At 42.8% G+C, this 27,639-nt stretch overlaps 1 protein-coding gene across 1 annotated transcript in view; it reads right to left on the reverse strand.

Annotated features, from left to right (window-relative positions):
- Positions 1 to 27,639, reverse strand: part of PPP1R9B (protein phosphatase 1 regulatory subunit 9B) — a 50,602-nt gene that overhangs the window by 11,169 nt on the left and 11,794 nt on the right. The window contains exons 2-7 of the mRNA XM_089674535.1: positions 24,250 to 24,382; positions 9,565 to 9,685; positions 5,709 to 5,813; positions 3,457 to 3,592; positions 2,560 to 2,715; positions 1,650 to 1,703 (exon numbers count right to left, since the gene is read on the reverse strand). Coding sequence (XP_089530661.1) covers positions 1,650 to 1,703; positions 2,560 to 2,715; positions 3,457 to 3,592; positions 5,709 to 5,813; positions 9,565 to 9,685; positions 24,250 to 24,382 — 705 coding nt within the window. The remainder of the gene's footprint in view (positions 1 to 1,649; positions 1,704 to 2,559; positions 2,716 to 3,456; positions 3,593 to 5,708; positions 5,814 to 9,564; positions 9,686 to 24,249; positions 24,383 to 27,639) is intronic.

Raw genomic sequence — 27,639 nt, forward strand, 5'->3', positions numbered from 1 at the left:
CTATCACATTCAGCAGGGGCTACTGCTCATCATTCGCCACTCATTCAAGTGAATGGGGTCATTCTGCGCAATCATGTGCAATGCATGCGGTTGTTGTGTGGGGAACAAGTGGTAAAGCAAGTGGTGAGGATGCGATTCAACTTCTCCTGACCACCTGGATCGCTTTTCAGTGGAGTGGTAGTACCTGCTGCATATGTGAACTTGTCCTAACACAGAAGGAGCAGTAAAGCACAACCATTGTGTGGTGCTGCAATACAGAGCCTGTCTATGTAATGATTTAATAAGGCTTCCCCATTCGAATATATATAATTACAATCTATACTTAGAAGAAGGGTTTAAACGCATTCTCACAGCCCTTTTAGTTTATATACATCAAGCTGATCTAACATGGTTATGTGAAAAACCTAGAAAGGGTTATATATTCCCTTTAATGAGAAGGGGCATTAGGGAAGCCATATTCTCTCTCTCTCTCTCTCTCTCTCTCTCTCTCATTCACTCTCACCCCTCTCTCTCTCTCCCTCTCCCTCTTTCTCATCCCCCATCTCCCCCTCTCACCCCCTCTCTCTCATCCCCACCCCCTCCCTCTCCCTCTCTCTCACCCCCTCTCTCATTCTCCCTCCCCCCTCTCATTCTCTCTCTCTCTCACCCCTCTCTCTCATTATCCCCCTCTCTCCCCCTCTCATTCTCTCTCTCTCTCCCTCTCGTTATCTCTCTCTCACATTCTTTCCCCCTCTCTCATTCTCCCTCCCTCTCTCATTCTCTCTCTCTCCTTCCCCCTCCCCCTCTCTCACCCCCACCTCTCTCTCCCCCTTTCTCACCCTGCTCTCTCTCATTCTCCGTCTCTCTCCCTCTCATTCTCCCCCTCTCACTCCCTCTATCTCTCCCTCTCTCTCTCATTTTCCCCCTCCCCCCTCTCATTCTCTCTCTCTCTCTCCCCCCCTCTCTCTCTCTCATTCTCTCTCCCATTCTCTCTCCCTCTCTCATTATCTCTCTCTTATTCTCTCTCCTCTCATTCTCTCTCTCTCATTCTCTCTCTCTCATTCTCTCTCTCTCATTCTCCCTCTCTCATTCTCCCTCTCCCCTCTCACTCTCTCTCTCTCTCATTTATATTTAGATGTTAATAAAAGAAATGGCTAGAATAGTAGGTACTTTCTGCAACGACTAATCAATTTCCTCTTTCAGTCTTACATCATTCATCAAGAAAATGAAAGGCAAATATCATGTTATAGGCCATAAAATCAGTGTCAGGCATGAATTCCATCAGACAGATTGACATTTGAGGCCAGCAGTCTCATATTCTAATAAATATGCCCTCTACTCATTGGTAAAGGGGGGTTATACTAAGGATTAAAGTGTATGCAAACCCTGCAATAAACTTCTCTTATGAGAGGGAGAGGAGTTCTTTAGTCTTCTCCTATGGTGACAATGCAGCTCCTCAAGAGATACAGTACGATAAGTTAACGTTGTCACCCTAGGACAGGAAGTGTATTGCTGGCAGGATCACCAGGTGAAAATAAAGGAATAAAAGCCTGAAACAAAAAGAAGCTAATGCAGCCGCTACATTGAAAGACTGGTTAACTGCAATACATTACATTTGGGTTTAGATATTCTTCAATGGCAACGGCACATGTAGAGTAGTCTCTCCTCACCTTTCTCTTCAGTTGTTGGATTTCTGCCTCAGTCACAGCATGCTTTATCTGAAGCTGTATGAAAAGACAAAGTGAGCTCTGTTATAGTATAAAAAGATATGGTTATGTTGACCAACTCCTGCAACATGGCTGCAGTCTCTGACCATCACTTGTAGCATCCCCATAGTCTCTGACCATCACTTGTAGCATCCCCATAGTCTCTAACCACCACTTGTAGCATCCCCATAGTCTCTGACCATCACTTGTAGCATCCCCATAGTCTCTAACCACCACTTGTAGCATCCCCATAGTCTCTAACCACCACTTGTAGCATCCCCATAGTCTCTAACCACCACTTGTAGCATCCCCATAGTCTCTAACCACCACTTGTAGCATCCCCATAGTCTCTAACCACCACTTGTAGCATCCCCATATTCGCTAACCACCACTTGTAGCATCCCCATAGTCTCTAACCACCACTTGTAGCATCCCCATAGTCTCTAACCACCACTTGTAGCATCCCCATAGTCTCTAACCATCACCATTACAATGTCTACATTCTAGAAGAGGTTTCTGTACCATTACATTTATTGAATATTACTGTATGTGTGACCCTTTGGTGATAACGGGGACAGCAATTGGGGTCCACTATAGCAACCGGGTTGACCACCACTTCTTTAGATACATGTTTGTAGACACCCTAGCCTAAGGATCTTGGAGGTAAAGTCTAAGCTGAATTAGTTTTACCAGTTTTCTATTGCGTCCCTAAAATAATCCACCAGAAAGGGTTTCTGCTTCATACAGGGCTATGGTACAATGAAACCCTGCATGTCTGTGTACTTGTTGGGCAGGTTAGATATCATATGGGGGGGTCAGGTCATTTCTTGAAAATTATTTTTTGTCCGATTTAACTTCTTAATGTAAGCCATACCTCCTTAAACTTGTGCACAAGTTTCTCAGGGTCCATCTCCACAGGGGACAAGGCATCTTCTCCTTCTGGTAATTCAAACACTTCAATAGCCAGTTCTCCACCTGGAAACATGGGACTCATCTCTTCGTCCTCCTCGTCTGTGGCATACTCCCCTGTCTGTGACAGCAAACAAAGCAGATAGTAGAATCAATGGAATCTCTGAGCTCACTAATTGGATAGGTAGAATATAATATCGTAGATAGATAGATCTCAGTTATGGCTGCAATCTTTCTTGGTCTACCTGACCTTGGGTTGGTATCAAGAGATCCCCGAACTTCCCACTTCTTAATAGGTGATTTGACAGTACTGATTGGCATATTCAAGGCTTTGGACATCTTTTTATGTCCTTTTCCATCTTTATAAAGTTCCATTACCTTGTTATGCAGGACTTTTGACAGTTCTTTTCTGATCCCCATGGCTCAGTATCTAGCCTAATCAGTGCTTCCATGTAAGAGCTAACAAAATCATTGACTATTTATACACTGACACTAATTGCAATTTAAAAAGCCACAGATGTGGGACATTAACCTCTAATTGGCATTTTAACCCGTGTGTGTCACCTTGTGTGTCTGTACCAAGGCCAGACATTCCAGGGGAGGGAAACTTTTGATGATGGCCATTTGAGTGATTTCTGTTATCATTATGATTTATAAAGGAGCCAAACAATTATTTGATAATAATTGGCTTCATATGATCACCATCCTTCAATAAAAGAGCATTTTTGGCATGATCTATCATATTTTCAATATCAATGCCAAAATTTCACAATTTCTGCCAGGGTATGCAAACATTTGAGCACAACTGTAGATAGATAGATAGATAGATAGATAGATAGATAGATAGATACTACTCACTCACCTCCTCATCATCCTCGTTACACTGGTTATAGCGTTGTTCCATGTTCTCCCTCTGCCATCTCTCTTGCTCCAGTGTCTGTTGGATCAGCTGGGCCACCTCACTCTGCTCTCCAGGCTTCTCTCGGCCAATCAGAAACCTTACACACAAAATTCAATACCATCACACACATATCAAGTTGCGTCAACACTCCTACACCCCAGATTGGTAAAATAGCTAATGAGCTAGAGGGTAGTACTGTAATACCAGAGCCACTCCAACTAAAAGTGACAGTTCACTTATAAATAAAATATGATGGGCAATGCCATCTTCTAGTTTCTTATATTTTAGGGGAACTCCAGCATCAAGATCCTTGCCATTGTTGCTAACTCTGCTCCTTCTCACATGGGGATTTTGTGAGATTAGCAATGGCAGATATTAGAAACTGTTAGGTAGTGGTGTGAACCTCCTGCGCTCCCAAGTGTTTAAACTAAATAAAAATATATATAAATCCCAGGGGAAGCTGCTAACATTAAATCATATACCAGTGATTGTGATAAATAAATATAATAAAGAATGTAGCGCTACACCCAAAATATATATGCACATTTAAATGGAAAATTAATATATATAAAAAAAAGTGTGAAATCACAAAATCTCATAAAAATATATATATAAATGTGACAGTGATATCAATTAATATTAATTAGTGCCCATAAATCATAAAATCAACACAATAAAATAAATAGCTCAAAACATGTGAAAAAACATTTCCATATATATATGTATAAATCACACATACACATATATATAATATAATAATAATCACACGTGCCTCTTGTGAAGTGAAATAACCATTAAAATGGTACAGACAACAGTGCTCTCAAAGTCCAATAAATATTGCTGGTGACCAAAGAGAAAACAGTGCTTCCAATAACTACTGTTAGTGACCATAGGTAAAACTCGTGCAGATCTCTGAGTGCATATAAATCTGAGAATCCGACCACCATCTGGATAAGCCTCTCACCTCATCCCTTCGACCCTTGCGGATCAAAGAGCAGTTGTGGATCCCCCTCACGGATCCTCCAAGAAAAACTATCACTCCAAAGGTTGTTCTCTCAGAAATAAGTATTCCCACTCTGGCTCTTCTCCAGGAAAGTATTGCAGCATCAATAGGTTAATAGACTCCTGTTATGTTTCTGTTTTCAATTCCATTTTTTTTTTTTTTTTTAACACCACTTGACCAAAGGTCCAGCAAGCAAGGTCCAGAATGGGCAATGCTCATTCTGGACCTTGCTTGCTGGACCTTTGGTCAAGTGGTGTTAAATAAAAAATAAAAAAAAAATGGAATTGAAAACAGAAACATAACAGGAGTCTATTAACCTATTGATGCTGCAATACTTCGTGAGGGGGATCCACAACTGCTCTTTGATCCGCAAGGGTCGAAGGGATGAGGTGAGAGGCTTATCCAGATGGTGGTCGGATTCTCAGATTTATATGCACTCAGAGATCTGCACGAGTTTTACCTATGGTCACTAACAGTAGTTATTGGAAGCACTGTTTTCTCTTTGGTCACCAGCAATATTTATTGGACTTTGAGAGCACTGTTGTCTGTACCATTTTAATGGTTATTTCACTTCACAAGAGGCACGTGTGATTATTATTATATTATATATATGTGTATGTGTGATTTATACATATATATATGGAAATGTTTTTTCACATGTTTTGAGCTATTTATTTTATTGTGTTGATTTTATGATTTATGGGCACTAATTAATATTAATTGATATCACTGTCACATTTATATATATATTTTTATGAGATTTTGTGATTTCACACTTTTTTTTTATATATATTAATTTTCCATTTAAATGTGCATATATATTTTGGGTGTAGCGCTACATTCTTTATTATATTTAGAAACTGTCAGGTGGTTAAGATCTCCAGCATCCAGTCAAGACTAAGATTTTAGTTTTAAATGGAAAGTGGAGTTGGGCTATAATTTTCACGTTTGGCAACCCAGCTCACTCTGCTCCCCCTCCCAACAGTGACTTAGCAGCCTTCCATCCTTCTAATCTTTAATGTAGATACAGAGAGCATACCAACAATAACAAGTAACAATATGAGGTTCCTATCAAACATCGTCTGAGATCTGGGAGTTTCAGACATGTATAAAAAAATAAAGAGAGAGAGAGAGAATGTGAGAGAGAGAAACATTTTATAGTATTGGGATCAGGTCAGAGAAAACTATACAGTGCTAAAATTTATCTCACCTTACGCGTCCCTTTGTATTCCTCAGGACAGAAGCGGCGAAGGACTGTGTGACACCAACCAGACTGGTTCCATCAACTTCTACCAGCAGATCGTTCACCTGAATCCTGTATAATATATCAATAAATATCAGGGTATGCCAATGTAAGAGAAGGTTATACAATCCAATCCACAAAACTCATGAAATATAATATGGGCTTAGCCCAGACGAAACCAATGGCATGTTCCACCATACAAGAGTAAACTTTATAACCAATTGTTTATGGACATCTGACCATCTCACCTATGAGTTTGTTGGGTATTCCTTCCAAAACCATGGACAGGAATATGGATTTGCCTGCTCTTTTGCAGCTACAACAGTCTTTCTTTTGGGAAAGCATTCCACAAGATTGTGAAGTGGGTTTTTAGGAGTTTTTGCCTATTTGTGAAGTTAGGCATTGTTCATTGAGAAGACCTGGCTCACATGTAACATCCCAATTCATTTGAAAGGTGTTTAGTAGCGTTGTGATCATGGCTCTGTGCAGGTCACTCGAGTTTCTCAACACCAAACTGTGAGGTCAGGTATTGATGTTCAATGAGAAGACCTGGATGAATTAAGCATTCCAGTTTATCTCAATGGTGTTCAGTAAGGTTGAGGTCAGGACATTGTGCAGGCCACGAGTTTCTCCACACCAAACTGGGAGGTCAGGTATTGATGTTCAATGCGAAAACCTAGCTTGCATATGACATTCTAATTCATCCTAAAGTTGTTCAGTAGAGTTGAGGTCAGGGCCCTGTGCAGGTCACTTACGTTCCTCCACACCAAACTGTGAGGTCAGGTATTGATGTTCAATAAGTAGACCTGGCTTGCATGTAGCATTCCAATTCATCCCAAAGGTGGTCAGTAGGGTTGAGGTCATAGTTCTGTGCAGGTCACTCGAGTTCCTCCATCCCAAACTGTGAGGTCAGGTATTGGTGTTCAATAAGTAGACCTGGCTTGCATGTAGCATTCTAATTCATCCCAAAAGTGTTCAGTAGGGTTGAGGTCATAGTTCTGTGCAGGTCACTCGAGTTCCTCCACACCAAACTGTGAGGTCAGTTATTGATATTCAATGAAAAGACCTGGCTCGCATTGAGCATTCCAATTCATCCCAATGTTGAAATCAGGGCTCTATGTAGGCCACTCGATTTTCTCCACACCAAACTCATCAAACTATGTCTTTATGGAGCTGCCTTTGTACTTAGGGGCATAGTCATGTTGGAACAGAAAAGGGCCTTCCTCAAAGTATTACCACAAGGTTAGAAGAACACAATTGTCTAACATGTCTTCGTATGCTGTAGCATTAACAGTACCCTTTACTGGAAACATATGGACTCAATAATGCAGAAGGGTGTTTACATATTTTTGGTCATATACATTACTGTATATAGGCTGTCTGTAATCACATTGTTCAAATCTGGGGCTATATTAAAAGGATGAAACAAAGAACTCTGAATAGATAGTCATAATATCCAGTTAGAATTTTGGTTTCTTTTGAAAGATGATACCTCATTTATTGCTATGGGCAGCTGTTCTGGTTACTGTGTAAACCACCCCAGGGTGATATATATTGGATCAGCTGTGGAATGTCACTGTCATTGGGTTTCAAGCACAGAGTGTTCTATAACTGCTGATTGGTCTATGAAAAGCACAGTTAATTGCTGACAGAAGGTGAGCAGACCATATCAGCCTACTCCTTTCCCATTGACAAATGCCCATATTGACAGATTGCCAGTCCAGGACTGACGGATGCAAACTCATGGTCTTCTGCTTAAATCACATTTGGAGATCTTCATTAAAATACAATATAATTAGATAAAATAGGGAAATTCTATCAAATTTTAAACTGGACTGTCCCTTATTTAAACAGATTTTTTTTTTGTAGTAAGCATAGCTAGCAAGTTTTCATGTTTCCCACCCAGAGAATTCTTACAGTATGGCAGCATGGTAGCTAGGTGCTTAGTACTCTTGCCTTGTAGTAAGTGGACACCTCTTCTAACCACTATTGTAAGAGGGCGCTTTTCCTCTGTTCACAAATGTAAGAGGGAACCTCTCCACTGACCACCAATGTAAGGAGATGCTTCACCGTTGACCATCTATGTAAGGAGGCATTTCACCACTTACTGCCCTCCATGTAAGAGTTGATGTCGCCACTGACCTTCTGTATAACAAGACTTTTAAAATGACTACGAATGCAAGGGGTCAGTTCACCAGTGACCAACAGTATAAGGGGGCACTTCACTATTGACAACCAATGCAAGGAGGCACTCCACAACTGGCTACCAATGTAGAGGGTCACTTCACCACTGATTACCAATGTAAGGGGTCACATCACTGATCACCAATGTAAGAGGGCACTTCAACTCTGACCACCAATGTAAGAAGGCATTCCACAACTTACTACCAATGTATGCGATCACTTCAATATGACCACCAATGTAAGGGGGCACTTCACCAATGACCACCGTTGTACAAGGAAACATCACAGGTGACCACAAATGTAAGGAAGCACTCAACCAATAACTACCAATGTAAGTGGACACCTCCTCTAACCACTATTGTAAGAGGGCACTTCTCTGTTCACAAATGTAAGAGGGAACCTCTTCACTAACCACCAATGTAAGGAGATGCTTCACCGTTGACCACCTATGTATGGAGGCATTTCACCACTGACTGCCCATATAAGAGTTGACGTCACCACTGACCTCCTGTGTAACATGACATTCCAACTGACTACCAATGCAAGGGGTAACTTCAGCACTGACCAACAATATAAAGGGGCACTTCACCATTGACCACCAAAGTAAGGAGGCATTCCACAAATGTCTACAAATGTAGGGGGTCACTTCACTACTGATTATCAATGTAAGGGGTCACTTCACTGATCACCAATGTAAGAGGGCACTTCAACTCTGACCACCAATGTAAGGAGGCATTCCACAATTTACTGCCAATGTACGTGGTCACTTCACCATGACCACCAATGTAAGGGGGCACTTCCCCAATGACAACCTATATAAGAGGCACATCTTCATTGACCATCGTTGTACAAGGAAATATCACATCAGTGACCACAAATGTAAGGAAGCACTCAACGAATAACTACCAATGTAAGTGGACACCTCCTCTAACCACTAATATAAGAGGGCACTTCTCTCTTCACAAATGTAAGAGGGCACCTCTTCACTGACCACTAATGTAAAGAGATGCTTCATTGTTGACCACCTATTTAGGGAGGCACTTCACCACTGACTGCCCATGTAAGAGTTGACATCACCACTGACGTTCAACATTCCACAACTGACTACCAATGCAAGGGGTCACTTTCCCACTGACCTCCAATGTAACGGCGCACTCACCACTGATCGCCCATGTAAGGGGGCACTTCACCACTGTAAGGGGCCTCCTAACCTATATATAAGGGGGCAATGAACCACTGACCACCAATGTGAGAAGGCACTTCACAGCTGACCACCAATGTAAGGAGACACTTTCCCTGCTAATCATCAGTGTAAGAGGGCAATTTGATCAATAATCACAGGGCACTTCACCACTGGTCACCAGCTTACAATCAAATCATACAGTCTCGCTTAGATGCTCCAATAATTATGTAATGTGAAGACCTACCTGATTGAATATAAATTAAGTACATTTTTCAGGCAGACCCCCCATACTAAATCATTTTTGGTAAATCTGCACAGAGATCATCCTACTATGTAATACACAATTCCTTTGAGTTGTGATTGGAATGTTTTTATGCATTGCATATAATAAACAGGCATTCAAATCAGTACAGTATTTATTATACAATAGAAAAACTGTTTTCTGGTTGACATTACCTTCCATCTCGGTGGGCTGCTCCCCCTTCGGTCACAGTCTTAACAAAGATTCCCAGTTTCTCCAGGCCCATATCGGCACCAGCTCCCATCCCAATAATACTGATTCCAAGACCTTCAGAGTCTGAAGAAGAAAACATATAATAAGGGATCATAATGAGCAGTTAGGGCTTGTGTATGTGGGTGGTTGTTACACATATTTGAAAGATCTGGAATGCATCAATTTTGCATCATATGGAGTGGTTCTGTCATTTATTGGCGTTTTATAAACAGCAGCACTTCATCTGCATATATTCCTCTATACAAGTTATGAAAGGAGAACATTTAGTAAGCGAATGGTTGCAGTGAAAACACATTTCAAAAGGAATATATGATTGTAACTGTAGATCATTGGTAGATCTACTTCTGGACAACCATTGTCCCTATACATGGATCGAAATTTGGACGGTCCCTGATATTCGATTCATGTATGGCCAGCTCTATTTAAAAGAACAATCCATCCAAAACTGACTTGTCAGCTTTTTGGTAGATGCTGGAGAGGTAAACCACCTGACAGGTTCTTCCATCACTCTGCCACTCTATTGGTGAAGTTCCTTGATCTTCACCACTGCGGTCATTATGAGGGGTTCCCATCGTCCCAGGTGGATTCTTTTTTTTATATAATGACGAATATGGGCAGGAACTGGAACACACGTTGGTGGGCTGGAATGTCCAAAACTCCCAGTTAGAAGTTATATCACTTTTGGGTGGATTAACCCTTTAGAAAGACATTGAAATGAGCAATCAAACCTAGTAATCGGTATCAAGTAGTCAGCTTTCGTTAGCCTACAAAAGAAGAGATCTGCCGAGGGCTATTTTTGGAAATTCCATATTAATTAAAATCCTAAAGTATTAGGGATTAAACTGACAGGCAAATGAACAGGCTAATCTCTTTTTGGTAAAAAGTGAACAGTTGGAGGGATGTGAACATCACAGCTTGTCAGGTCCCGGCATGGCACCTTTCCCTTGTCTGCGGTGGTAGATGACCTCTGTGGTTGCCGGGCAACAGCCTGGAGCATCGTGACGGCATCCAACAGTAGTGGGAGGCTTGACGCAGCCAGGCCTTTAAAAGGTCGATCCTGAACCTTCTTACAGGCTGTTTGCAGTATGTACGTGGTGGTCTCCTGCAGCTGCTTACAGTACAATCTGTGGGGGGAGACTAGCGATCCTCCTGGGGGCTCCTAGGTGTACTAAGACATATACTCTTTGCTTCAGATAATCTTCAAAAATTGTACTGGGAGATACATTGGGATGTAATTCCTGACCCCCTTATGAAACTTGAGGGCTGTCATTCCTGACCTCCTCGTGAAACTTGAGGGCTGACATTCCTGACCCCCTTATGAAACTTGAGGGCTGTCATTCCTGACCCCCTTATGAAACTTGGGGGCTGTCATTCCTGACCTCCTCATGAAACTTGAGGGCTGTCATTCCTGACCCCCTTATGAAACTTGAGGGCTGTCATTCCTGACCCCCTTATGAAACTTGGGGGCTGTCATTCCTGACCCCCTAATGAAACTTGAGGGCTGTCATTCCTGACACCCTTATGAAACTTGAGGGCTGTCATTCCTGACCCCCTTATGAAACTTGAGGGCTGTCATTCCTGACCCCCTAATGAAACTTTAGGGCTGTCATTCCTGACCTCCTCATGAAACTAGGTGGCTGTCATTCCTGACCCCCTTATGAAACTTGAGGGCTGTCATTCCTGACACCCTTATGAATCTTGAGGGTTGTCATTCCTGACCCCCTTATGAAACTTGAGGGCTGTCATTCCTGACCTCCTTATGAAATTTGGAGGCTGTCATTCCTGACCCCCTTATGAAATTTGGAGGCTGACATTCCTGACCTGCTTATGAAATTTGGAGGCTTTCATTCCTGACCCCCTTATGAAATTTGGAGGCTGTCATTCCTGACCCCCTTATGAAATTTGGAGGCTGCCACTCTTGACCCCCTTATGAAATTTAGAGGTTGTCATTCCTGACCCCCTTATGAAATTTGGAGGCTGTCATTCCTGACCAACTTACGAAATTTGGAGGCTGTCACTCTTGACCCCCTTATGAAATTTAGAGGTTGTTATTCCTGACCCCCTTATGAAATTTGGAGACTGTCATCCTTGACCCCCTTATGAAATTTGGAGGCTGTTATTAGTGCCCCCTTATGAAATTTGGAGACTGTCACTTTTGACCCCCTTATACAATTTGGAGACTGTCACTCTTGACCCCCTTACGAAATTTGGAGGCTATCATTTCTGAACCCCTATGAAACTTGGGGCTGTCATACTTGATCCCCTTATAAAAATTGGCTTCCACTGGCTTCAGTACTTTCAAATCTTCAAACCCCCTAAAATTTGATGGGCCCTATTGGCCTGGCAAGTAATATAAGCATGAATTTAATTCCCGATCGGCATTCTTTTATAAGTCTTTGACTCGAAAAGCATTGACGTTATTGCATCAACATAACAACAAGGCCACCATTATTTGCAGGGTCAGTGATGGCAAACTACAAATACCCTATGCACTTTGGATTCTCTGCTCTACCCACCCCTCACAAACATGATAGGTAAACTTCCAGTGTATGTATGGACTTCCTTCCTTCCCAGGCATCTCACTGTAGGAGTCGCTGAGAGGTAAAGGAGCCAGGTGAAATATTGATTCCAAACTTACTAAACATACTTACTAAACTTGATTCTATACTTACTGAATCTTTACAGAATAACTAAAGGCTCCTGTATGACTGTATACCCAAGTACCAAATCCAGTTACTATGTGATGCACAAGCCTCAAAAAGAAAGCAAAGAATGTAATTTACCTTCCCAGAGTGAGCCGAATCATCTGCCGTTTATATCTCATGTGCTTCCCCTCTAGACACTGCAGCTCACTCTTGGAGGGTTTCAAGAACAGTGGCAGTGCTTTCAATCCGGAAAAGCAGAGGACAGAACTGAGTGTGGCGCTGATTGACAAACTACAGGCTGTTGCATTAGCAGTGACAATCTGTTAGCCATACAACCTGCTACATTTTGTCATCCCATTCTACTACAATCAGGCACAGCCTACATGAGAGTGACAACTCTGATCTGCAATCAGCAGCAGTGCAGCATGGTTGCCACCCCATCACAGGAAGCTGAATTAGGTGGACTTGACTGGCAGGATCAACAGGTGTTTGTGGGACTTTGCAGGGCAAATTGATCAAACTGTAAAACTGGAATTTGTTTTTTCTCATTTCCTTTTCCGATCACAACTTTAAAAACTTGGATATTATTATTATTATACAGGATTTATATAGCGCCAACAGTTTGCTCAGTGCTTTACAATATAACAGGAGACAATACAGCAACAATACAGTTCAATACAAGAGGGTTAGGAGGGCCTGATCCTTGGAGCTTACAATCTAAGAGATTTTAAACCCAAAAATAAAAATGTGCTGGGCAGCTTATGCAGGCCATAGATGGGTCGAAAACCGGCCGTTTAAAAAAAAAAAGGGATAGGAGGGCCCTGATCCTTGGAGCTTACAATCTGGATATCCCATCAATTTCTGACTTGGTGACAGCAAAGAGTGAAGCTCCCCAGCAGGCACAGACAACAAGACGGGATAGTGGCGCAATCCTTCACTGCGTTATCCAATGCTAAAATTACAGTTCAGCTTTAGATATCTTAAATAGTTTATCATAAACTTTGCATGACAGACATACAGGGGGCTACCATTACTAATCTCTACCTATCCAAAAAAATTGTTGGCTGAAATTCCACTTCAGCTCTACTTGAAGCTGTGATACCAACCTTCACCAGAAGGTGACGCTGCAGAGAAAATTGTAATTGCCGCTTTAGATACAAGTAGGTTCCAAAATACTTAGAGAGGACCAAATGATACAATAGGGGTTGTCTTTTATAGACATCCCCTTTAATAAATGGCCCTGACTGTGCAGCTTTGTTCAAGCACAGTTATGTCTACAGAGAAGCTCTCTGCTATACCCAAGGGCAACAAAAATAGTCCTCCTTGAATTGAATGCAGAAAAATAAACGAAGGCATTTCATGAAATTCACTTAAGGGCATGTACAAACCAATAAATTCATGTTGTGGAAACCCCTTAGAAGATCCTTTGTTGAGCTTAAAAGCTTCTCTTTAAATAAGCGGTAAAACACTTTACAGGGAATAATAGATGTATGCTAGCTGTTTATGACGACTTTGATATAAGAGTGCTGGAGACAAGGGGAGAGAGAGGAGATGTGTTTATAGGAAGAGTTTGAATGGGACTCAATACATCTTTTCCTTCAAAATATAAATCATTAGAATCGGTAGAAATTGGTTCAAGGATCTTGTGGTATTCTAAAGATACTGTAAATGGTAGAATGATGCCACCTGAAAGGGCAAGACCTTCAAAATTGATACAAAGTTGGGTAGATTCTGGTATATTAATGACCCACCCACATCTTTTATTTCCTGGGGATCCTGGTAGAATCGGTAGAAATTGGTTCAAAGTGCAAGGATCTTGTGGTATTCTAAAGATACTGTAAATGATAGAATGATGCCACCTGACAGGGCAAGACCTTCTAAATTGATATAAAGTTGGGTAGATTCTGGCATATTAATGACCCACCCACATCTTTTATTTCCTAGGGATCCTGGATCCTGGTAGAATCAATAGAAATTGGTTCAAAGTGCAAAGATTTTCTGGCATTCTAAAGATACTGTACATGGTAGAATGATGCCACCTGAAAGGGCAAGACCTTCAAAATTGATACAAAGTTGGGTAGATTCTGGTATATTAATGACCCACCCACATGTTTTATTTCCTGGGGATCCTGGTAGAATCGGTAGAAATTGGTTCAAAGTGCAAGGATCTTGTGGTATTCTAAAGATACTGTAAATGATAGAATGATGCCACCTGACAGGGCAAGACCTTCTAAATTGATATAAAGTTGGGTAGATTCTGGCATATTAATGACCCACCCACATCTTTTATTTCCTAGGGATCCTGGATCCTGGTAGAATCAATAGAAATTGGTTCAAAGTGCAAAGATTTTGTGGCATTCTAAAGATACTGTACATGGTAGAATGATGCCACCTGAAAGGGCAAGACCTTCAAAATTGATACAAAGTTGGGTAGATTCTGGTATATTAATGACCCACCCACATCTTTTATTTCCTGGGGATCCTGGTAGAATCGGTAGAAATTGGTTCAAAGTGCAAGGATCTTGTGGTATTCTAAAGATACTGTAAATGATAGAATGATGCCACCTGACAGGGCAAGACCTTCTAAATTAATATAAAGTTGGGTAGATTCTGGCATATTAATGACCCACCCACATCTTTTATTTCCTAGGGATCCTGGATCCTGGTAGAATCAATAGAAATTGGTTCAAAGTGCAAAGATTTTGTGGCATTCTAAAGATACTGTACATGGTAGAATGATGCCACCTGAAAGGGCAAGACCTTCAAAATTGATACAAAGTTGGGTAGATTCTGGTATATTAATGACCCACCCACATCTTTTTTTTCCTGGGGATCCTGGTAGAATCGGTAGAAATTGGTTCAAAGTGCAAGGATCTTGTGGTATTCTAAAGATACTGTAAATGATAGAATGATGCCACCTGACAGGGCAAGACCTTCTAAATTGATATAAAGTTGGGTAGATTCTGGCATATTAATGACCCACCCACATCTTTTATTTCCTAGGGATCCTGGATCCTGGTAGAATCAATAGAAATTGGTTCAAAGTGCAAAGATTTTGTGGCATTCTAAAGATACTGTACATGGTAGAATGATGCCACCTGAAAGGGCAAGACCTTCAAAATTGATATAAAGTTGGGTAGATTCTGGCATATTAATGACCCACCCACATCTTTTATTTCCTGGGGATCCTGGTAGAATCGGTAGAAATTGGTTCAAAGTGCAAGGATCTTGTGGTATTCTAAAGATACTGTAAATGATAGAATGATGCCACCTGACAGGGCAAGACCTTCTAAATTGATATAAAGTTGGGTAGATTCTGGCATATTAATGACCCATCCACATCTTTTATTTCCTGGGGATCCTGGATCCTGGTAGAATCGGTAGAAATTGGTTCAAAGTGCAAAGATTTTGTGACATTCTAAAGATACTGTACATGATAGAATGATGCCACCTGAAAGGGCAAGACCTTCAAAATTGATACAAAGTTGGGTAGATTCTGGCATATTAATGACCCACCCACATCTTTTATTTCCTGGGGATCCTGGATCCTGGTAGAATCGGTAGAAATTGGTTCAAAGTGCAAGGATCTTGTGGTATTCTAAAGATACTGTAAATGGTAGAATGATGCCACCTGAAAGGGCAAGACCTTCAAAACTGATATAAAGTTGGGTAGATTCTGGCATATTAATGACCCATCCACATCTTTTATTTCCTGGGGATCCTGGTAGAATCGGTAGAAATTGGTTCAAAGTGCAAAGATTTTGTGGCATTCTAAAGATACTGTAAATGGTAGAATGATGCCACCTGAAAGGGCAAGACTTTCAAAATTGATACAAAGTTGGGTAGATTCTGGCATATTAATGACCCACCCACATCTTTTATTTCCTGGGGATCCTGGATCCTGGTAGAATCGGTAGAAATTGGTTCAAAGTGCAAGGATCTTGTGGTATTCTAAAGATACTGTAAATGGTAGAATGATGCCACCTGAAAGGGCAAGACTTTCAAAATTGGTATAAAATTGGGTAGATTCTGGCATATTAACGACCCACATCTTTTATTTCCTGGGGATCCTGGATCCTGGAAGATTCCCAGCCAGGATTGTCCACGATGAACATGTCTATCACAGATCTTAATCTTGACCTCAGCATTGGCTAGTGAAGTAAGAATTTTGAGGAGGAACTTGGAAGTTGCTTGGTGATATAAGAACAGACCTTCCAAGCCACAACAACAATACAGTTAGCAGTAGATGTCTTTTTTGGGATCATGGCTGTGCCCCTTTATTGTTGTACCTGAAGTGGACACCAAGCCCAACTACACCTACTCAACCCTGCTGCAGTCAAATGGGGACCATTGGCCCCCAGTCCTTTCAGATTCCCGTAGGCTAAAGAATGTGCTCTATGCAAACGAGCCATCGTGCTTCTTTGTATGGCAGCCATGATAAAATCTGGGTTTTCTTGAAGGACATGGTTTATTGTGACAGTCCATTTCACATCTTCCAACACCAGTTGCCTTTGAAGCTCTTGGTATTCAATTGCAGGACATCTCAGAGCCATGAAGAAGTGCTTCCCTCTGCTCAAAGCTGTGATTTCAGGTACCCACATGGGGCACGTATCTATATTTTGCCCAGCATGACCAGTGTCACTTACTCCAGGGCCCACTCGGTATGTGGTCTAAGGCTCCACTGCTAACCACTGCTAAGAACTGGTTTCCAGACTTTTTTTTTTTCTTAGCGGGTGGCTGATGGTGCGGATATAGTGAATGCTGGGTCCGGGGAGACCGGATTTAGTGAATGCAGGGTCCGGGGAGATGGGATATAGTGAATGCAGGGTCTGGGGAGACCAGATATAGTGAATGAAGGGTTCGGGGAGACCAGATATAGTGTATGCAGGGTCCAGGGAGACCGGATATAGTGAATGCAGGGTCCAGGGAGACCGGATATAGTGGATGCAGGTACCGGGGAGACCAGATATAGTGAATGCAGGGTCCGGGGAGACCGGATATAGTGAATGCAGGGTCCGGGGAGACCGGATATAGTGAGTGCGGGGTCTGAGGAGACCAGATATAGTGAATGCAGGGTCCGGGGAGACCAGATATAGTGAATGCAGGGTCCGGGGAGACCAGATATAGTGAATGCAGGGTCTGGGGAGAGCAGATATAGTGAATGCAGGGTCTGGGGAGACCAGATATAGTGAGTGCGGGGTCCGGGGAGACCAGATATAGTGAATGCAGGGTCCGGGGAGACCAGATATAGTGAGTGCGGGGTCCGGGGAGACCAGATATAGTGAATGCAGTGTCCGGGGAGACCAGATATAGTGAATGCAGGGTCCGGGGAGACCGGATATAGTGAATGCAGGGTCCGGGGAGACCGGATATAGTGAATGCAGGGTCCGGGGAGACCAGATATAGTGAATGCAGGGTCTGGGTAGACCAGATATAGTGAATGCAGAGTTCCGGGGAGACCAGATATAGTGAATGCAGGGTTCGGGGAGACCAGATATAGTGTATGCAGGGTCCAGGGAGACCAAATATAGTGAATGCAGGGTCCAGGGAGACCAGATATAGTGAATGCAGGGTTCCGGGCAGACCAGATATAGTGAATGCAGGGACCGGGGAGACCAGATATAGTGAGTGCAGGGTCCGGGGAGACCAGATATAGTGATTGCAGGGTCCGGGGAGACCAGATATAGTGAATGCAGGGTTCAGGGAGACCTGATATAGTGAATGCAGGACTCGGGGAGACCAGATATAGTTAATGCAGGGTTTTGGGGAGACCAGATATAGTGAATGCAGGGTCCGGGGAGACCGGATATAGTGAATGCAGGGTCCAAGGAGACCGGATATAGTGAATGCAGGGTCCGGGGAGACCAGATATAGTGAATGCAGGGTCCTGGGAGACCAGATATAGTGAATGCAGGGTCCGGGGAGACCAAATATAGTGAATGCAGGCTCTGGGGAGAGCAGATATACTGAATGCAGGGTCCGGGGAGACCAGATATAGTGAGTGCGGGGTCCGGGGAGACCAGATATAGTGAATGCAGGGTCCGGGGAGACCAGATATAGTGAGTGCGGGGTCCGGGGAGACCAGATATAGTGAATGCAGTGTCCGGGGAGACCAGATATAGTGAATGCAGGGTCCGGGGAGACCGGATATAGTGAATGCAGGGTCCGGGGAGACCAGATATAGTGAATGCAGGGTCCGGGTAGACCAGATATAGTGAATGCAGGGTCCGGGGAGACCAGATATAGTGAATGCAGGGTTCGGGGAGACCAGATATAGTGTATGCAGGGTCCAGGGAGACCAAATATAGTGAATGCAGGGTCCAGGGAGACCAGATATAGTGAATGCAGGGTTCCGGGGAGACCAGATATAGTGAATGCAGGGACCGGGGAGACCAGATATAGTGAGTGCAGGGTCCGGGGAGACCAGATATAGTGAATGCAGGGTCCGGGGAGACCAGATATAGTGATTGCAGGGTCCGGGGAGACCAGATATAGTGAATGCAGGGTTCAGGGAGACCTGATATAGTGAATGCAGGACTCGGGGAGACCAGATATAGTGAATGCAGGGTTCTGGGGAGACCAGATATAGTAAATGCAGGGTCCGGGGAGACCTGATATAGTGAATGCAGGGTCCGGAGAGACCAGATATAGTGAATGCAGGGTCCGGGGAGACCGGATATAGTGAATGCAGGGTCCGGAGAGACTAGATATAGTGAATGCAGGGTCCGGAGAGACCGGATATAGTGAATGCAGGGTCCGGGGAGACTGGATATAGTGAATGCAGGGTCCAGGGTTTAACTGTAACATAGAAAAATCAGGTGCCCAGCTCTTCCAGACAGGGATGTGCTGTGTAGCAGAGCTGTGTAAATTTTAGGACTGGATGGACAGAAATACAAATCCTTCGGCTGGTAAAACGTCTTTCCTATATGTTTTTCATCTGCACATCTAGCAGTTCAGTTTTAACATGTAGACAAGGAAGACAGGACCAGATCTGCAATTCAGCAAGACTAACACACAATGTCTGTGAGTGCCATTTGTTTTGGATAATCGATTTCAGCGAGAGATGAGGGGGCTGGAGCTGGAGCACACAGCACTTCTATGAAATAAACTGATTTCCTCCTAATTTCTTGCTGAAGTCCAAGTAAAGGAAGATAATGTTTGCAGATTGGAGAGGGCATGGCATCAAACACATTATCATTTCGCCTCAGACCCTAGATTGGGATTCTCAGGGGAAACCACTAATTAGTTTTTTCCTGAAGGCAAATTATACCCTTTATTGCTGACAGACGCAGAATCCAGAAGCAGTAGGGAAAAGGCTTTGCCTAAATGGGTGGGGCTTGGTTATCAATGGGTGGAGCTGCAGAGCTGAAGAGTTTCAAGGTCGATCTGATGGGGCCTATCCTACGGCCGGCCATGCATGTGTTGATTTTCGATTTTCTTTCAAAAATCGGACCTAAGAATAGGCCGATTTTCGCTCTGTTAGTGGGGCAATGCCACCGGCCGATTTTCGTGGTTCCTCCCCATTTCATTTATCGGGCATGCTGGAAAATTCGTGAAAAACGACCGATTTTTGAAATCATTGGTGGCACCATCGGATTACAGAATGAACAATGTTTTCGATTTTCCAAGCGAAAAATTGTTTGGATTTGGACCCATTTATGGCCTGCTTTAGGACTTTTTCACCTGAGCGTTGGTAAAAACAGGCAGCCAAGCCACGGTTTTGCTGCCCTACCAGCCGCCAACCCAAATTCTAACATTTGCCCGCAGCTGTTTTTATTTGTTTCAGATTTGTCCATTGTGATCAATGGGGCTGCACCACAACCACAAGTTAAACGCTTGGCTCGCAGTTGCACCGTGGTCCTACAATGTAACTTGGTGTGGCTTCAGATTAGCACAGCAACAATGTGTAGAGAGCTTCATGGAATGGGTTTCCATAGCCGAGCAGCTGCATCCAAGTCTTACATCACCAAGTGCAATGCAAAGCATGGGATGCCGTGGTGTAAAGCACGCCGCCACTGGACTCTAGAGCAGTGGAGACGTGTTCTCTGGAATGACCAATCACGCTCCTCTGTCTGGCAATCCGATAGATGTGTCTGGGTTTGGCGGCTGCCAGGAATATGGGACTTGCCTGGCTGCATTGTGCCAATTGTAAAGTTTGGTGGAGGGGGGGTTATGGTGTGGGGTTGTTTTTCAGGGGTTGGGCTTGGCCCCCTAGTTCCAGTGAAGGGAACTCTTAAGGCGTCAGCATACCAAGACATTTTGGACAATTTCATGCTCCCAACTTTGTGGGAAGAGTTTGGAGATGGCCCCTTCCTGTTCCAACATGACTGCGCACCAGTGCACAAAGCAAGGTCCATAAAGACATGGAGGAGCCAGCTTGGGGTGGAGGAACTTGACTGAGTCCTGACCTCAACCCCATAGAACACCTTTGGGATGAATTAGAGTGGAGACTGCAAGCCAGGCCTCCTCATCCAACATCAGTGCCTGACCTCACAAATGCGCTTCTGGAAGAATGGTCAAACCTTCCCATAGACACCCTCCTATATAAACAATATAGTGTATAGTGTATATTGATCAGGAAGGAATTTTTTCCCTGCAGGAGCAAATTGGATCATGCTCTGCTGGGTTTTTTTTTGCATTCCTGTGGATCAACTGTGGGTATAGGATAACTTTTTTTTTTTTTTTTTTTAATGGTTGAACTGGATGGACTTTTGTTTTTTTTCAGCCAGACTAACTATGTAACTATGTAATATCAACTTTAGGATCAGGCCTTTTCTGGCACTTTTTGTTAACATGTATTTCAATCAGTATTTTTTGCTAGAAAATTACTTAGAACCCCCAAACATTATATATATATATATATATTTTTTTAAAGCAGATGCCCCAGAGAATAAATTGGTGGTTTCCAATTTTTTAACGTCACACAGTTTTCCAAATAGTTTTTTTTAAATTAACTTTTTTTGAATTTTAATGCAAAAAAAACCCCACAATACATAACCCAATTTTTCATAAAATATAAAAGATGCAGAGTACATTGATACCAAACGTGTCACATGCTTTAAAATGGTACACACCCGCGCAACGGTGACAGACGACGTAAATACTACTATCAATAGGCAATGCTTTAAAAACCTTTACAGGTCATCACCAGGGGCGGACTGACAACTCAAGGGGCCCTCGGGCAATAGGGGATCATGGGGCCCCTGTGTCCTTGTCCAAACTCAAAAAAGCCTATGAAAAAGGTACCAGGGGCATCTCATGGGGCCCCCTACTGACCCCGGGCCCTCAGGCAGTGCCCGAGTTTCCAAATGGTCAGTCCGCCCCTGGTCACCACTTTAGATTTACACAGGAGGCCTGGTGCTGGAATGACCGCCATGATCTAACATTCATGGTGATACCTCACGTGTGGGATGATCGTTGTTTCCGTGTGCATGGGACCAACACATGGGGACACGGGCACTTTAAAATGTTTTCTTTTTTAAATATTTATTTATTTTTATTTTTACACTGCTGCTTTAAATTTTTTTTTTTGGATCACCTTCATTGCTGTCAGAAAGGATTTGAAACATCCGTATATGTGAGTACAAAGTCATAACCCAGCAACTAGGATGCAATAATACTGTGAAACGCAACCATAAGATTTTAATGGAAGGGGAGGAGGATGGTGCCACTGTGGCATGATAAATTAGGGGTGTAGACAATATATCAGTTTTTAGGGGAGCGGTTTGACAGACCTGTAGTAACATAATCCTTAATAGCAGGGGCAGATTGACAACTCATGGGGCCCCCTGGCAATAACTTTTTTTTAATTTTAATGCAAAAAAACCCCCACAATACACAACCCAATTTTTCGTAAAATATAAAAGATGCAGAGTACATAGATACCAAACATGTCACATGCTTTAAAATGGTACACACCCGCGCAACGGCGACAGACGATGTAAATACTACTATCAATAGGCGACGTTTTAAAAACCTTTACAGGTCACCACCAGGGGTGGACTGACAACTCATGGGGCCCCCGGGCAATAGGGGATCATGGGGCCCCTGTGTCCTTGCCCAAACTCAAAAAAGCCTATGAAAAAGGTACCAGGGGCATCTCATAGGGCCCCCTACTGTCCTCGGGCCCTCGGGCAGTACACAAAAGTAACAAATTGGCAATTGTGGCAATACGTGGGCAACACAATAAAGTGATAGCAGGTAGACACATGTGTATAAGGCAAGGGCAACACATGGGCAAAAAATTGGAAATCCAGGAAATTCACAAGCAGTAAACTCTCAAAAATACATAGGGGGAAAACTGGCAATAAATGAGCATACTTGGACAAGCCTGAGAATACATGGGCACCAAATGGGCAATTGCAACAGTATACAGATTATATGCATGTTATATGGATTATAAACATGGGCAATCCACCAGTAATGACGTTCACAGGTGAGGAACAAATGAGGATATCACACTGACTAAACATGGGCAAAAAAGTAAATCCTGACCATATATAGGTAATAAATGGGCAATGAAGACAATACTTGGGCAACAAAAGGGTGGTTGTGGTACTACAAGAGCAGGTACGTTTGGCAACAAATGGGCAACGATGCCTGTCACAACACCCCTCTCCTGGTTTTCTGCTCTGCAGCATCAACTGACTGCACTGCTCCCTATGTGAGAGGAGAAGGGACATCATTACTTAAAATGGTTGTAAACTCTAACCTATACCCAGTGAAGTGACTGACCTTAGGTGATACACCGAGGTGAAGCAAATCCGCTTATATACGTTGTACCTATTTATTTGCAGCCATTTCTCTTGTACACCTCTGTAAAACTCAGAGATGAAAAGGATTTTCACAGACTCACAAAGCAGGAGGCGGGCAGCTACAGTTACACACTGTACAAGAACTCTCAGAGCTGATTGGAGGAAAGGGACGCACCCCCTTCACACAGCACACAAGAACAGAGTTGAGGCTGTCAATCACAGGCTGTTCCCTCCCCTGTCACCTTTTTTCTCTTGGTGTCAGGAACTTGTCAATAGTGACTCATGCTGATAACAGAGGAAATAGACAGCAGAAAAAAATGACACTTAGTGCTTTGGAGAGAAGCAACATAAAGTGACTTAACATTTCAGACAAAATATATTAAAAATATAGTGAATAACAGTCCCATGAAATGTTACCCGTAGACCAAAAGATTTTCTTTTCTACCACGTATAGGCAATAAGTGAATTCAACACTCACCAGAAATGATTGACCCCGGTTAAGGTGGTCAAAAAAGCGCTTTATGGTCATACAATAAACTGACAGCCAATAGGAAGCTCTCATGGATCTGGCCTCCTGGTCTCCTGACATGGAATATGGATCCAAGGAAACAGGAATAAAGACCCCAGATAGGTGGTCTTGGAGCTCTAGGCGAACGAATAATTGAATGGATTCCCAATCCCAGGCTCTCCTCAAAGTATAGCTAGTGCTCCAAGTAGCATGTAATGTGAGATGTTCCTCAGCCAGAAGATAGACAACAGGCTACGTTGAACAGGTACGATGTTGACTCCAAGAGCCTCCAAGCATGTTTTTATGGTACAGCAGGACTGCATTCACCAATAAAACCATTTTCAGATCACTGTTCAATGACCTTACATTTCTAGAAATCAAAGCTCCATACATAAACGGTACATCAAACACAAGCCAGTGTTGTCTACAGGTCATACCACCAAGAAATCGCGGGTCGTAGTTTGAGGACTCCTGATCTACGGGTTAACGTTTCATTGGATTGTTATTCTCTAAATTTTTTATATATTTTGTCTGGGACTTGAAGTCACTTTATGTTGCTGTGAGATTATTTTGTTATCATTTGTCACATCTTATTGATTTATTACCTACCTATTCACAATTTTAATTTCACATGAGACAATCATCACCCCAAAACCACTGTAGGTATGACAAGTACGAATGAACATAAGAAGAGGCATGGAAGTATACTGTGTGCTTTACCTTTTTCCAGTTCCACAGGGAAGAGGTCCAGCCTCTCGACCCGTTTTTCAAGCTCATACTCTGCAGAGGCAGCCATGGGGTCCACATCGTCATTGCGGCGGTCGTATTCCTCGTTGGAGTATGTGCTGAAGACCTGATTGGATGAACACAATTAGTTTCATGCAAGCTTAGATGACTTCATTATCACTTCCCATTGGAGGCACTTATATGTGTTTATCTCGGAAATACTGGTAACGATGAGAAATGTATAGGCAGTAGATCCAGAAATATGTAAAATAAGTAGCAGATTGGTATTCAAAGCTTGACTTTTACGGTGAAATCCCTTAGTCCTGGTCCTCCTCATTGGTGGACACTCAGAATCTGTACATTCTTCTCTTTGTCCTGTAAGCATTTTGATTACGCGCTAAGGCACGGGTGTCAAACTGGCGGCCCTCCAGCTGTTGCCAAACTACAAGTCCCATGAGGCATTGCAAGATTGAGAGTTACAAGCATGACTCCAAAGGCCAGAAGAATGATGGGACTTGTAGTTTCGCAACAGCTGGGGGGCCACCAGTTTGACACCCGTGCGCTAAGGGGTTGATTTACTAAGGCTCCATGTACACGGGGTGTTTTGATAACGCTGGTAACGTTAGCTGTGTAAAGTCACATAAAAAATGTTAGTTTTTCAGCTTTTTTTTAGCATTTTTGCATTAGCGTTTAGCGGCATTTTCCTGCGTTTTTCCACGTTGTGTTTTTAGCATTTTGTTGACCAAAAAAAAGATTTTTTTTGGTTAAAAAAACATCCAAAAACACCGGTTTGTGGTGTTTTACCACATTTTGCCGTGCTTTTCAGCGTTAGAGTGTTTTTACAGCTAAAAAACTCCTCTAGAAACCCACTAGTCCTGTTTTTTTTTTCAGTCAAAAAAAATGTTGATTCCAGTCTATGTGTGAATGGACACATAGGATAACATGCTGGGGGGTTTACTAGCTGTAGAAAAAAAACATCAAAAGCCAAAAACAGCCGCTGTAAAAATGTCCCGCGTGCATGAGAACTAAATGTAAAACCAAGATGACATCTGCTGCGCTCAGAGACCCAGATCAGGGATTGGTGGACTGACCGAACTCCATGCAAACTCATCCACCAAAGGATCAAAGGTTGTGCAGCTCTTAACCTCTTCGCGCTGGCCGCACGCAAATGTGTCTAGGCCTTGACGCCGAGCCGCCGCACATTTGCGTGCAATTAAGAAAAACATATGTGCTGAAAGCGCGCGCCCTGCACGCTCCCTGCACGCTCCCTGCGCGCTCCCAGCACACGGAAAGGTCCCAATCTCCTCTTTCAATCGGGACCTTTCCCGATCATGTGACCGCCGTGACAACGAATCACGGCGGTCACATGACCTTAAAACCTTTCCCCCCCTGGCTTCTGAAACCCTTAAAGGGCCGGGAGGCGCCAGCGCCAAGGGGTTAAGAAAGGCTGGTGAAACCTGACCAGTACTGCAAGTAAGAACAAAAGAAAGTGCAAGGTTGGTGCTCTTCAATGTTGATTTACTAAAACTGGAGAGTGCAAAATCTGGTGCAGCTCCAGATAGAAACCAATCAGCTTCCAGGTTTTATTGTCAAAGCTTAATGGAACAAGCTGAAGTTAGAAGCTGATTGGCTCCCACTGCACCAGATTTTGCACTCTCCAGTTTTAGTAAATCAACTGTAAATCAAATCAAAAGTGTGACTACTGAGGACTTCCTTGGTGGGCTTTCAGGGCCACTTTCACGAGAGCAGCCAAGGGTCGGTAAAAATAAGAGGTTACATATCAGTTTTCACTGCATTTTGGAAATGTACAAATTAATACAGATGTGTGGGCGTACATACGGCCCAATGCATTTAAAAACAATTGGATGAGGTTGTGTGTAACGTTTATTCCATTAGTCAGATCAGTAATAAATTGAAGATAGTTATACACTTTCAGCCATATGATACAATCTCAAGTAGATTTACCAAAAAAACGGTGTTTGGATTTAAAGTGTATCTATGGTCAAAATGTAAAATCAGGTATTCATTTCCACATTGTAGTTCAATTATTTCTAGCTTACTCCTATTACTCTGAACAATGCTGAAGTTTCTAAACGTACTTTGTGCCGAGCTCCATAAATTTACTTCCTTAGAGTATAATTAATTTCATATCATAAAAAACGATCAATAAATGCTCTATTACATGCTGTTCATGCTCACTCATTCACTATGGGATTCGTTTTCTGGCTGATCCTGCTGTTCTCTAGCTCCCTATTCTGTCCATGTCCCCAATGCAGATGATGATTTTGCAGAGCAGTGTTGGCAGCTACTGCACATGCTCAGTTTTCAGTAAGCTTCTATGCTGAGCATTCCTCCCTATCACATCTGAGCAGCCCATGTGACTTTAGAGTAACGCCCACATTACTTGCCATTTTTAAGGACTACATGATACCTTGCTGCCTGCTAGCAGTGATACCTATAATGACTGTGCCTCCTGAAACTCCTCCTCTACAGAGGTGTATACATGTGGGTGTATACACAGTGATAAATGACAGCCCAGTCCCTCCCTCCTCCTCCATGCCCACCAACCAGCTAAACACAACGGGGGACGGGGTATTACATCTTGATTGGTGGAGGCTTCACCTTCCTGTTATTCTAAGATAAAGGCTGGAGGGCAGTGAAATCTACCCACACCATGATATTGCCAAAAAATTATAAACATTTCATGTCACGTATATATTTCTATAATGGTTTGAAATGGTTTATTGATAATAATTATTTATTTTTACTCTGTATCCCAAAAGATGTTATTTTTTTCCAATTTTGAGCATGTGACCAGCAGCAGAGAACTAGACGCTCCTCCTGCCACTGATTCCCTGAAGACAGGTTGGAAAAGAGCTGGGCACATGTCGATTAGGACAAAAGTATTTTGATGTTTTGTTTTTTTTAATTAAAATAATGATGGTGCCATCATCCACATACAGATAGTAGCATCTACTGTAAGACACATTTCACAGAGTCTGCCTTCTGAACAACAGAGGACTTTAGAGGAGGAGTTTCAGGAGGCGAAGTCAGTACAGGAATCACTGCTTGTAGGCAGCAAGGTGCCATGGGATTTGTAGTCCTTAGAAATGGAAAGTAAACACCAGTGGAGAAGCTGCAAAGCATGCAGGGAATCCAGGAAGTTGTGGAAAGAGGTGACCAGCAGACAGGCAGCAATCACAACATGAAAGGAGATTTTTCAAGTAGACATATTGAATTGTCAGTAATAACTATTGTTTGTATTTGTATGACAATGCTGACATTAAACGGTATGCTGTGACCATAGATTTCTTTTAAAAGTAGTGAGTTGTCTAGGTAGGACCTCACACAGTGTAGGTCAGATTGTAATGTGCCTGGACTGAT

The sequence above is a fragment of the Staurois parvus genome, unplaced genomic scaffold (assembly GCF_062004578.1).
Source record: "Staurois parvus isolate SC_StPar_1 unplaced genomic scaffold, SC_StPar_1.0 ptg000151l, whole genome shotgun sequence".
Classification (NCBI taxonomy): domain Eukaryota; kingdom Metazoa; phylum Chordata; class Amphibia; order Anura; family Ranidae; genus Staurois; species Staurois parvus.